The sequence below is a fragment of the Malurus melanocephalus genome, unplaced genomic scaffold (assembly GCF_030028575.1).
Source record: "Malurus melanocephalus ecotype Western Australia unplaced genomic scaffold, MMel_1.1 scaffold_19, whole genome shotgun sequence".
NCBI lineage: Eukaryota > Metazoa > Chordata > Aves > Passeriformes > Maluridae > Malurus > Malurus melanocephalus.
Genome location: NW_026623251.1, coordinates 1,453,049 through 1,465,797, shown reverse-complemented (window position 1 = coordinate 1,465,797; position 12,749 = coordinate 1,453,049). Strand labels below are relative to the sequence as shown.

The 12,749-nt window shown below is 40.9% G+C and overlaps 1 protein-coding gene across 1 annotated transcript in view; it reads right to left on the bottom strand.

Moving 5' to 3' along the window:
- SDCCAG8 (SHH signaling and ciliogenesis regulator SDCCAG8) overlaps window positions 1-12,749 on the bottom strand; it is a 107,285-nt gene that overhangs the window by 3,262 nt on the left and 91,274 nt on the right. The window contains exons 17-18 of the mRNA XM_057389744.1: window positions 3,859-3,985; window positions 1,916-1,997 (exon numbers count right to left, since the gene is read on the bottom strand). Of these exons, the coding sequence (XP_057245727.1) occupies window positions 1,947-1,997; window positions 3,859-3,985 (178 nt within the window). The 3' untranslated portion in view covers window positions 1,916-1,946. The remainder of the gene's footprint in view (window positions 1-1,915; window positions 1,998-3,858; window positions 3,986-12,749) is intronic.

The window sequence follows — 12,749 nt, the reverse complement described above, 5'->3', positions numbered from 1 at the left end:
CTCACAGACAAGCTCACTGTGACAAAGACATCTGTAAGGGGGGAGGAGAAAGTTTTAGTGGCTCAGCCATACGGAGAGCACAGGGAGAGCACGGGTTCCTGGCCAGGGAGGGGCTGGCTTGCAGGAAGAGATCTTCGKGGGGAAGTCAGAGCAGCAGCACAGGATGACAGCCTACACTGGAGGTAATCCTCAAGGTCCAAATCCTACCCGTCTGTGCTCTCACTGGCTCAGCTGGCCAGCAACCCATTCTGCCAGCCGGGGTCTGTCAGGAGATTATCCACCAGGACAAATACTTATTTCTGTCACACTGATGGACACCGAGACAGATCCTGCAAGTGAGAGCATCCCAGCTCTCACAAACACACTCATGCCTGGTGGGGGGTGCTAAAGTTTCCAGCAATCTCTGTTTAGATGTTTGTTTGCTTTTTGTCCACATTTGTTTAGTATTCTGTATTTCACACCTATGTAGGGAGGAATTAAGTATGTCTCCTCCTGCCTGGGGGTGGGGACATGTATATTCCAATATACAAGAGACTTTCAAAGATAGAAATTCCAAACCTGAGTGTTCCAAAAACTTCCAAAATGAGAGATGTAAACCCCATAATTAAACTTCTGACTATTTTTAAAAGGTCCTGAATATGCTATRCTGTATTACATTATTAAGTTATAGTGACATCTAGTAAATATTAGTGTAATGGCCTGATATACAGCTCATACTGTAAGGTCAGGACACATCATACTGGTCTTTTTTGGCTCTGTGAAAATGAAAATTACAAGGTTAGCATCATCATGCCATAGGCAGATGGTTATTCTGAAATAACACTAGGCTTTTTTTCAGATTTAATATCATTATTTTAAAAGCATGTAATACACTGCTAARAATGAGAAAGATGTGTTCAAAAGCTGTGGACTTGCCTCGGTTATTCCTTCAACAAGRATTCTAAAAGCCTTTTAAAAGCTCATGTGGCCTATAAAGAAATGCAGCATTGTAGCAGCAGGTACTTCAGGTACTTCTTTTATGGTTTCTTTTCATTCACTTTAAAACCCAGAATTTTCCTTACAGTGTCAAATGAGTTTTCCAAGCAAAACAGGCTCTCAACACACCTGAATATAGCTGGATTAAATGACATTTTTTTCTCTCTGTCTGTCTTTCCCCCTTGCAGCTAACACATAACATTAGAAATAAAAATTACAGGGGAAGTAACCTGACTTTTGAAAGCAAATCCTACCAAAGCTCCGGGCTTGTCAGGGTTTGTTGACTAGGTCAGCTGGATTCAAATAAATTATGCAATCTTAAATTATTTAAATAAAAGGTTAGTAACTCTTACAAGGCAGTAAGAACAGCTGTAACTATGTTGAACTATTGTAACATGGACAGCACTGCTTCAAATACAAATATTTAGATCATTTTYCTTTCAAAGTGACACTAACTTCTGTGATTTATTATAAAACAAATTGCAGCTTTTCTGAAGAGATAGGGATGATTCAAACTTCCCCAGACACAAATACTGGAAGCAACAAAAGTAACTAATTACAAATCAAAAGACAAACACCCATTGTATATCCAGACAAAAAAGTACCTGGGGTAAAATCTGAAATCTTCTAGAAGTTCCCATCTTGCTAAGAGTTGTACATACCCCTATCCCTTCAATTTAACATATTTAAGACTTGTTTTTCAAATTCTGTTAAGTAAAATTGTCTTTACTTGTCCTTAAATTTGTAAGTGCTTAAAGAGAAAAAAACAAAGTGCAAAAAGCTTCAACAGTTTCACATCCAAAAATGTTTCAAACATTTCCGTCTTCCTTTTGTCTTYAAGTGTTTGCCAGATTCAACTCACATCTGCAAATAGTTTGAGTCCTGTTCTCCTTTTCTCTCCTCCCCCTCTATATATAGGATATAGAAAAAAAMCACCTACTTCTGCTCATTTCTTTTATTCATCCAGGTTTTTACTTGATTCCATCTGTGTCCTGTTTGAGATCTGCATCCCGTTTTTTTTCCTGAAATACGGGAACTGCTGTTACCAGAGGCTTATGTTCCAAGATACAATAGTACATTTAGGTTAGTACATTTTACATCATCTTTAAAAGATTAGGTAATGGTAAGTTACTTCCACCTTCTTCCCCCACCAAAAAAAAAAAAAGAAAAAATAAGAAAAAAAAAAGATTGATTATAAAGGAGAACTGTTGGGCAATCCAGTCAATTGTGGAATATGTCACTTTCACCTTTGATCWACACTGACTCTGCAACTGTTTGGTTTCAGTATTTATTTCTATACTAACTCCATGCATCTCTCTGCAGCAAAAGGCTTCCATTTATGGTGAACKGTTCTTTAGTTTCCTTATAACTATTGTCTGATATTCTAGGCAACTCTTTTGGGCTGAACTCCAGTTCCCAGAGAACCACCAGCTTTAAATAGCTGCAAATAGATTTTTAGGGCTCCTTTTGTAATAWTTTTTATATAATTCTTCTCTTCTGAGTGTTCTCAACTTAAAAAGTATCCTATGGAGCACAATTAACTTGTAATGAACATAAAGAAGGCAGCTTTTGTCAGTCAAGGCTTGATACAAGTGTAATATCTGAATGATTCTTTTTCCTCTTTTGTATGATTTTTGTACTGCTGCCCAACTTCATAAAACCACACTTCCAGATAAAATAGATTATCAATAACAAAATACCTGTGGACSATGTAAAGGCTGCTCACCTTACCAAGAGTGCTTTTCTTAAAATAGAAATAGTAATTTCTTTTGGGAACAACCATCTCCTTAGCCTCTCTTATAGAGAGAATGCTATGGTTGCCCTAAAATTTGCCAGCAGTTACTACATGCTGGTAACATTACACTGTCACGAGCCACTGAATTGTCTACTAGAACACGAAGTCCTGTAAAACTGAACACGTGGACATGATTAGGGACTTCACAAAGTATGGATTTCATTCTCCTAGGTTAGAGTTAGAAAGCATTGTGATTTGCTTTGTGGCTGAGTAAATACACTAATTTAGCCATGACTTTTGATTTTCTGACAGTTTTACTGAAAAACTCAGTCTGTGCTTCTTAGTTCTCCTTTTTCTGAAAAAATGTAAAAGGACAAAGAAAAAATCCAACCCTGCAGTCCTCTCCCTTATTTGCAAAGCACTGAAAAACATTGGCCAAAAAAAAAAGTCAGAAGAGTCCGTAAGAAGCCACAACTTCCTAGAGACCACTGGAAGCAACAATCAATCCTGCTGGAGAAGCAGTGGAGTGATTAGCAGTCAGGCAAGACTGACTGTACATTCACCATCTCACACTGGGTGCGTRAATCACAGAATATTCCGAGTTTGGAGAGACCCACTGGGATCATCAAAGTTCAACTAGTGGCTCTGCATAGGAGAGCCCCAAGAGTCTCACCATGAGTGGTGATTGAGCAGCAAAAGATAAATTACTTTTAAAAATAATGAGGAAAAAAAAATCCCAAAGTGGGGACTTAAGTCTGACAAATGGCAGCAAAACCTCAAAGCAATTATCAAGTTACTGTTTAAACATTAATGCTGTTAAAGAACAGATTTCCCTTTTGCCAGAAAAAGCAACACAAAAATCTTCAGATAAGAAAGAGAAAGCTAGGAGCTGTCACTGAGAATAAATTCTGCTYTTTAATTGTCACTTCAAAACACATTTGTTTGGTTTAGGTTTCAATGAGAGTCATATTCAGCCACCAGTCTCGTTCTAACTGCATGAATTTCTATTTTGTTTTTTTGTAAGTTAATGGTGTATTTAAAAGAACAACAGCAACAAAATCCAACAGTTGAAATGAGACTGCTGGCAGATTTCTCTGCTAAAGCTGCAGAATATTCCCCTCAGACTTTTTTTTCTTTTGGCACAGTACCTGTGTTCGCAGAAACTGCACCTCTTCTGTAAGCAGGTGCTTCTCTTTGAAGAGCTGATTCTGTTTGTTGAGCAACTCCACTAACTGCTGGGCAGTGGCCTGGCAGTGCTTGTCAAGCTGCTGTAACCTGGAAAAGAAATAGATGAAAGGCTTGCAGATCATCTGAAGTTGGAACTCTCAGAAGAAGCTTTATTGTTTGCACCGGTGGTAGCAGCTCCAGAGGCTAGAGTTCAGGCTGATGGTTGGGATCAGACCATAGTATTACTCCTAGGATGGGCACTAAATGCATTTTCACACTTTAAATGAGGACTTTTAAAGGTTTGCACTTTTAATTTAGAAGCCTTACAAGGACATGACAGCAAATCTGCTTTGCTGTGACATCAGTAAAGACTGCAGGACTGCACGCTGACATCTGTAGCTAAGCAAGCTGCACACTCTGTAGCTGCTTCAGTAACTGTCTTCTTGAAACACACACAATAGCCTAGATTCCCAAATATCCAGATTCCCAGATTCCCTGACAAACTGGACCTGAAGTGACAGAAACTTCTGTTTTCTGTCCACTGCTCTTTGAAAGCTGGTCAAAGTCCAAAACTCATTACAGAGCACAGCACTTATTTCAAGTAAGCTTAGTGTTAATTAGGCATGTCAACATAGATCCTTTAACGGCCTAACAGGGATTCCTGGGGAAAGATGTAAAGAGCCCATCACTCCAAAGGTCCTCCTCATCAGGGGCTGCAAAACAGAGGGAACAAGCTGGCAACTATCAGAAGAAACACACAGAGGCCTTCTGCTTACACTGGAAGAACAAGTGCCTGAGTTGGGACAACACTGCTGTTAGAGAGGGCAACTGCACACTTACTGCTTTAATCACAAAAGCAGGTATCACTTGCTACTTCCCCAGTGACTGTTTATTASTCCTGGCACCCAGACAGAAATCATCTGCAACTCAAGTGAATTTTACATCAAAACAACATTTTTTAGTAGATAATCACAGGTAGCCCATGAAAATTTCAAAAATACTACTGGACACAAGCCCTAGTTGTGAAGCTCTGCRCTCTGTTGTGAAGCTCTACATCCTTTCAAATAAACTGCTGTAAACGAAGTCTTTCACTATGGAAACATTTAATTACACTTTTCTGTTTGTAACTWCACCACTCACTGTTACATTTAGACTGTCCCCTTGAGCAGAGGGAGAAAGATGACACAGGCATGGAGCTGGGTTTGAGCAGCAGGCCACAACTTTACCTTTATCACCTGCATCTCCAGTGCTTGAGTACAGGTTTAATAAYGTTCCAGTTTACAATTCTGGGCCATGATGGATGAAAAGGGTGCAGTTCCAGTCAGTGCAGATCTGGATCTGTGAATTCCCAAATTCTGTCTGCCAGTCTGCTTTCCCAAAACTGCTGCCAAGCTGGCCCTTGGTCCACACACTGGGACTCCCAGCCTGCTCTGGTGCATTTAGCTCCTGAGGACAGGCTCTGGGCCCTCTCACAGTATCTGCTATTACGTGTGACATGTGCAGCACAGCCACACATTCCCATATGCATTGTATCTGGCCTGCTTGCTGATCTCGTAAATGATTCAAGATGAGAAATGAACAGCTCCACCCACATTCACTGTACTTCCCATATGTTACAACTGCACATCGATGCCTGCCATCATTTTTACAACTGGGTGACAGAACCTTCTGCACATTTTGCTAATACGAGTGAGGGAGGTTGCACAGTCTCCACATTCGCTTTGGCAACACCATCTACCATGCGAAGGTACCATGTCCTGAGCATCTGAGTGACCACCGTGTTCCCACCCTCCTGTCTAAATGAGATCATTTTCCCACCAAAGTGGCAAGATCTGTCCAGTTTGGATGGCATGTGGCTGCTCCCCTTGGCATGGCAGTGTTGATGGACAGGGACTGACTCCATGGTCTGTCAGGTTACTTTAAGGCCCAAGGTGAAAACGTGTAGCTCTTGAACCATTTTACACTTGGACTACCCACAGGACAAATTGGCACGAACGAAAAAGCTCCATTTAGTGTTAATAAGAATACMCTTCAAATAATTCCCCATTAACCACTTTAAACCAAAATCCCTATTTCTACAAGGAGGCAAGAAAGAAACAGTATCATGAGMTGAGTAGTTCCACAGAAGGAGAACACAGCTGAGGCATCACAAACTGCAATGAAAGCTTCAAGGTAAAAGTTTTGCTCTGATTCTTGGTACTTGGAGCTCATAGGCAGCTTTATGTTAGAATGACTCCAGCCTACCTTGCTTTTTTGTGCAGTTACAACATACAGAAGACTTCATACAGCAGTAAAATTTGGATCTTAGACCAAGCTCTACCCCAAGCTGTCCAGAGATGAGGTGAAAAGGTATAGAAAAGGTTTTGTTACATTTTGACAGCTACGGCTAGACAATCATTGCCAGACTCTACAGAAATGAGGTGAAACATCAAAGCAGATCTTTGGCACCGAGGTGAATTCCACCTGCACAATAAACTTCCATTGCATCCAACACCACAAAGCTGTACTAGCACCCACCACGTTACACTTCCCCTTATGTGTGGCCTACAGATAAAAACAAAAGCTTYTTTCTTTTCTATAACAACACATCATTGCTAAAGCAGGGCCACCCACAAGACTGGCTGCAATCTCCCTGCCCTGGGGGACTCAAGCCTATTAATCCACAGGCAATCCACAAAGAAGGAAAAAGCTGATACAACCTGTGAGTCCTCCTCTGGGTTTTAATGYTGATTTGAAAGGAATTAATATGCAAGGATCTGTGGGCAGTACCCATTCACCCCGCAGTGGCGATCAGTCAGTCCTTGACAAAGTAGAGGCATTAAAAGGTTATTTACTCTTTCAGCACAGTCAGGTTACTGATGTAAAACATTTTCACTTTACTCCACGGAGCTGGATTTGCTGAAATGGTGTGATTGGATTGCAGCAACCTGCAGCAGCTAAATCACCAAATCCAATAATCATGCTGCATTTACTGGCACACATCTTAATTAGGTTTTAATACAAGTAATCTGATAACTACTTCTGGCCAGCCGGAGCGGAGCTGTCAGAACTGAAAGGGCTGTTGTTGAGCAGCTCGGCCAGYGCGCTGCTGAGGCTGCCTCCCCGCTGACCCTGCCCAAGCCCCCCATCTGCCAGTTGCCACAGTAACACAGGCCAGCCCATCGCCCCAGCAGTGGGTGCTGTGGCTGTCGAGCACCTACAGCACGGGCTGGGCCACCAACCAGCCAGGGAGGCCACCAGCACCGGGGCCACATCTCTGTGGGCGAGGRAGCACTGGGGCCTGGCTCCTGCTGCCCCCCAACATGACCAAAACCCAACACCACGAGCATATGTCATTGTGCAGCAAGCTGCCTTTAAAATACATTTGCTCTGTCATGGAAAGAGTGTCAAGCTATGAGTTTCTAAGGTTGCTGCTGCATTGCTTGTTTGTGTGAGTGGGATACAAAGATCAGACGTGGTTTTTGGTTCTGAGTGGGAAAAGCAAGGACCACATTGCAGACCTCTGCCTACTGCAGAGATGCAACTGAAGGGTGATCATATGATTACACTGAGTTCCTCACATAGGCACTAAGGTCATCTCCTGCTGAGTACAAATCAATGATCAGACTTGCTTTGCCTATATGGTGGTTTTGGTGCCATCTTGGTGCCAGACTTGTTGCCCTCAAAGTCAAGGCATATGGCTGATGCTCATGGTGAGCTTGTTTCTGTAGCCACAACTGCTCCAGCTGTTGTCACTCCCCACCCCTCTTGTGGGCATGACAGAACTGGTCTGCTCTGCTTTCTTTCCACATCAACTCTGCACTCTGTCTTCCCTTTTCATAGCAGAAGCGATATTGTCATTTTCAATAAGGCAGAAAACTATGTTCACTACCTCTGAATGAGCTCTGTGGACAACTAGGACACTGAAACCAATAGTAAAATTAGTACTCCTATGTGCAACTTGCATCTTCATTGTGGTTTACAGCATTGATAAAATYACACAGTAAATTCTAATGAAAGAAAATTAGAGTACATGAATTCAGAAATGCGGACAAATAGTAAATTAAACCCTAAAGTTTTACTAAATCACTAAATTACTCTTTTCTTAAGATCTTGACCCACAGATCAAGCCTTGAAACAATYTCAAGTGATGAGCATCTCAGAGAAGCCCCCAGATGCTCCCAAAATTTAAAGAGGAGTATCTATACAACCTATCCTTTAACTGTACACCATTCTCCCATCTAGGTTCAAAAGTAAAACATGACAATTTGCCTTCTTCATGTTAATGAAATAAAAAAAAGCATAAGAGGAAAAACACACAGACAAAAAAGTTACCCTGTTACAGTGCATAGGAACTAAGGGTAGTGAATAAACCTCCTTTCTGTCACACTGGAAGTCCTGACTTCCAACAGGACACAAGGAGACAGTTCAGGGCATATTAAAAATAGTTTCCATGGAATTTCCCACCCTCTGGAATCCCTATCCGAATTCTTCTGCCACAGATTGTCATCTGCTCAGGCAAAGAAGATCTGTACTGCTTCAAGCTTAGTAAGGTAAGCACTTGCCCACACTACAGGCAGAACAAACTCATCCGACTCAAGTTAACAGATGGTAACTAGAAGTTAATATCCCTTGCACAGTTTGGAATTGGACACCTAAGAAGCAAATGTCCACATTTCACCCTGATTGCCTTGACCCAGGTGGCTTTGTATCACTCTTTTTTTTTTTTTTTTTTTTTTTTAATTTCTATTGGGTAATATCTAAATTCCCTTTTACTAAAGGCACTCTCAATTTTTCCACATACTTTTAAAGTGACTATAGTATATCACCTCTGATAAGATAACAATGTTTGCATGCCACAACAATTGCAAATASGGTTTAATTAAAAGTTTACATAGGAGCTTCCCCTTTGTTTCAGATGTCACCACTGACTATTAGAATGTATCTTCACTTCCACAGCTGGCCCAACAGGTTAAACAAATAGATCACTTGGGAAACCTGAGCCTGAATCTATTCCTGGGCTTCTAAYAGCTCATGTCTAACATGCTGAAGAGAACATTATCAGCCTGCTCTTCAGTAGGGGGGTGTAGCAGCTGGGCTTAGCTGCTGTGATGGCCACTTTTAGCCCTACTGGGTTTTGACAGGAAGGAAACAATGAACGAGAGTGGACAGCAGGCTGGAAAAGATATGGGYGAAAGCTTCACTAATGTCTATTTGTGTCCAAATCCCTTGGCTGAAGATGAGGCTTTTCCTCCTTTAAAGGAATACAAAAYATTAAGACCTTTGATAGGAATATGAACACTGGATCAGGTTTGCTCTAGAGAAGAAATAGTACTGGTTACTATTTTATTTCTTTAGTTGACAAGTATTAAGTAAAACAACTCTCCAAATCATTCAGGCTATTAATTCAGAAGGCTGTAAAATACCTTAGGGAAAAAAAAAAGGGAAGCAGGGCTCAAAGCAGACAATGTTACAGAAATATATTGAATTGTATAGACAGACTACATTTGTTTTTGGTTTTTTTTTTTAAAGATATTCACCTCTCCGATTTTGATATGTGCCAGACAGAAGAGATTTTGCACAATTTCTCAAATGTAACTGTAAGAGACACACATCCCACTAAGGTTTCAAAAGTGRCCTCTTCATGTTTATAAGATACATATTGTATTACTGAAATTATTTTTCTGTGCTTGTGTTACTAGTTGCAACAATTTTCATGGTTTACTTTTGTAAACATGGTTTACTTTTTGTAAACATGTGCTTGATTTCCCCTACTGCTTAGTCCAATTCCTCTTATTTCTTTTATTACCAGACAAACTTGAACCCGTAGAAACTGCTGTTGGTGTCCACATAAAGCAATCACTGTATTCAAGCTGGATACACTGAGAATTTTTAATGCAATCTGCCCAATCTGAACTCTTTCCTTCACAAACACTTTGCCTTTAAAAAGAAATTCCCAGCATGAACCTCATCAGAAGCGACATGTAACAGACAGTACATGTGGTGTCTGGGCAGGCAGCAGAGAATTGAAAAAGAAGTCTTCACTTTTTCTATCCCATGGCATGTGCAGAATGTACATGTGGCCCAAGCTGACATCAGGCATTTGAAGCAAAAAAACTGCTAAAAGCATCAGCTTCTGTTAATTTACTTTGTCAGATATTGTCTTAATTAAACAAAACTACTGCTAGTAAGAGTAGTGCAGCTGAGCTACAACTGCTTCAGTTGTTCTGACAGCTGCAACTGCAGGTGAAACAGAACAGCTTTGGGTTCAGTCTGCTGTCCTCACTGAGCCCAGATCCTGCTCACAACCAGCAAGGGCTGCAGGCTCTGAAGTACAGAGCATAAAGCTTCTGTTCATCTCTCTAGCTTTATCCTTTTGAAAGGTAAAATATTTCTCACTAGTGACCTCGCAGATGAGAGGCCAATAGTGCTGGGTACAGTCCTTCTCATTTGGTTATCTGCAAGGGAGTCTTTCCAAGTTTAAGGACAATGTATCACAGTCCTTCAAAATTTTTCATCAGCACAAGCMCAAGGCTGGTATACTGCGTAGTTTGACCACTATGAAAATAAACTCTATACAATAGAGTAAATAAATATACAAAATAAACTCTACACAAGTTGTTAAATATCTATGTAGGTGTCACTCATTAGTTTTGTTGCTTAATCCCCATTACCTTTATTCTCCACACTAGAGGTGCCACTCTTTCCAGCTCATTTCAAACAAATGATTTTGCCCGTAAGCTCTGGCAGGGAACACACATTTCCTTATTTTTCARGGTTCACGCAGGGTTGCTGTGGTTTGCATAAATTAAAGTCAAACTAATGATAGTTGTAAGATATGTACAGAGTCTAGTTTATGCTTGTGACACAGAGAAGRAGGAATATGACTTTATATTGGTGACAGACAATTTTTCTGTGCAGCACATTCAGCACATTCTGTGCACCATATAGATGTCTTACATACGAGGGCCTGTTGCTCTCTCTCTCCACACAGCGCAGATCACTCCAACTGGGAACTTAGCCCAAGCTCGGCCTACTCCTGTTTTATTACAGCTCTAATTTCCAAACTTACTCTTCCTAGGAAGCAAAAAGGAAAATAGGGGCACATACRGATTAAGGATCTAGAGGAATGGCTGGGAAGGAGGTCAAGGTGGGCAGAGGAGCCTAGGATGTGGGTGAGAGGTAAGAAAGACCTGTGCTCAGATACACGCAGACACACCCAAGGGACCTGAGGAGGCTTCAGCCTCTGTTTGTGCTGGCTGGMCAAGCAAGAATGCTCCCACCTCACWGGGAGATGCTGCTGGCATGCAACACAGCACTTTGGACCAGGGCTGTATCCACTTGGGACCAGCCCCAATCTCCCCACATTCCCCTCCACACCCATAAACTAATTCTGGGTGAAACTGAAGGGAGTCACAGCATCAAGGAAATACCATGGAGGGTGTAACATGGAAGAGTAAATGCAGGGAAAATTATACGATAATTTCACATTAAGAAGGGCTGATGGGAAAGCAGTTTCATCCTGACAAACCACAGCTCTTCTAGAAAAATGAGAAAAGCTGGAGGATCTGAGYAGTATTGCCAGCTCTTGTGAATAGAGATCTACCTGGTGTTTAGTTCTGGACTATATTATAAACAGTAAAACTGCATGTGAAGTTAGTGAAACCGGCAATTGCTTGGCAACACGGAAGGGAAGCATTTCACAGAAAATACATCTTAAATGTATTAGTTCATTATAGGCAGTATTACTCTCTCTGTAAGAGAGTGGCTATTTCACAATGTATATGTGCATTAGTCCAACTGTGCTCTAAATTTACTGCAAGGTGAACTTAATCATTGCCATGAAATAGAGAAATTTCATTGCTGWTTTAGAGGCAAATATAATTACAGTTATCTTCAGGAAAAGCATTAACCCCTCCACAATAAGGAATATGATTGCAACCAGTTTGCAGATGAGTATCAACACACTCAGATCACAGCCAGTACCAAGGGTCAATTATGCCTTTCTGGTTGACAGCAGCTTAGTTTGTGGATGAGAATAGCAGCTCCAGCATCCCTTCAATAGCAGCACAGGGCTATCAGCAATATCACACCAAAACCAGCACAAAGGTGGCTCCAGCCCTGCTCTCCCAGGTCACACTTCAGCACATCAGCCAGTGGTCACCGGACCCTGCACAGACATCCCAAAGTGGTAACACTACCAGCACTTTCCAGCAGGATTCTTTCTGTCCATAACTCTGCATGTGCATACACAGACTCTTCTGTTGCCACCATATTTCAATTATAGWAAAAAATCCTAGAAAAATCAGCTCTTTCTTTGATAATAATTGAAATAAATGTTAATAGCTTTCTTGACACATCTTCAAGGTAAATGTAAGAGAAGAATGCTTTTCCCCTTGGATTACATCAAAAGGTCTTGCTCAGTTTTGTTAGATAAATTATGTTTTTCTCATATTACTTCTCGATGTTCTCATCTTTCTGTGGTAAGCAATGGTAACTTTTATGAAACAATCATTTAAATAAGCATGCTTAGAAGTCTTGATATGCTTTTGGAAATGGAACATTCTCACTTACTTAAATGAAAATTAACTGCCTTAAATCACTACTAGTAAATTCAGAAAACAAAGCTGTGTCTCTTTGTTAAAAAATATACTCATGGGGTTTGTTCTTTTAAGTAGGGAGAGGGGAGACAAACACACGCAAAATGAGAACAAGAGATCCACCTACTATCCATCAATTACTGTYTCTGTAGACTTGGTAACTTCCAATACTGTTGCTGCTGCACAAATACATCATTACTCAAAATTTCTTCTAAAGGAAACCTACTCAGAGAAATGCRCATTTCTGAATGAAATGGACATTTTTGCTAACACACACCATAATGTTGGTGAGC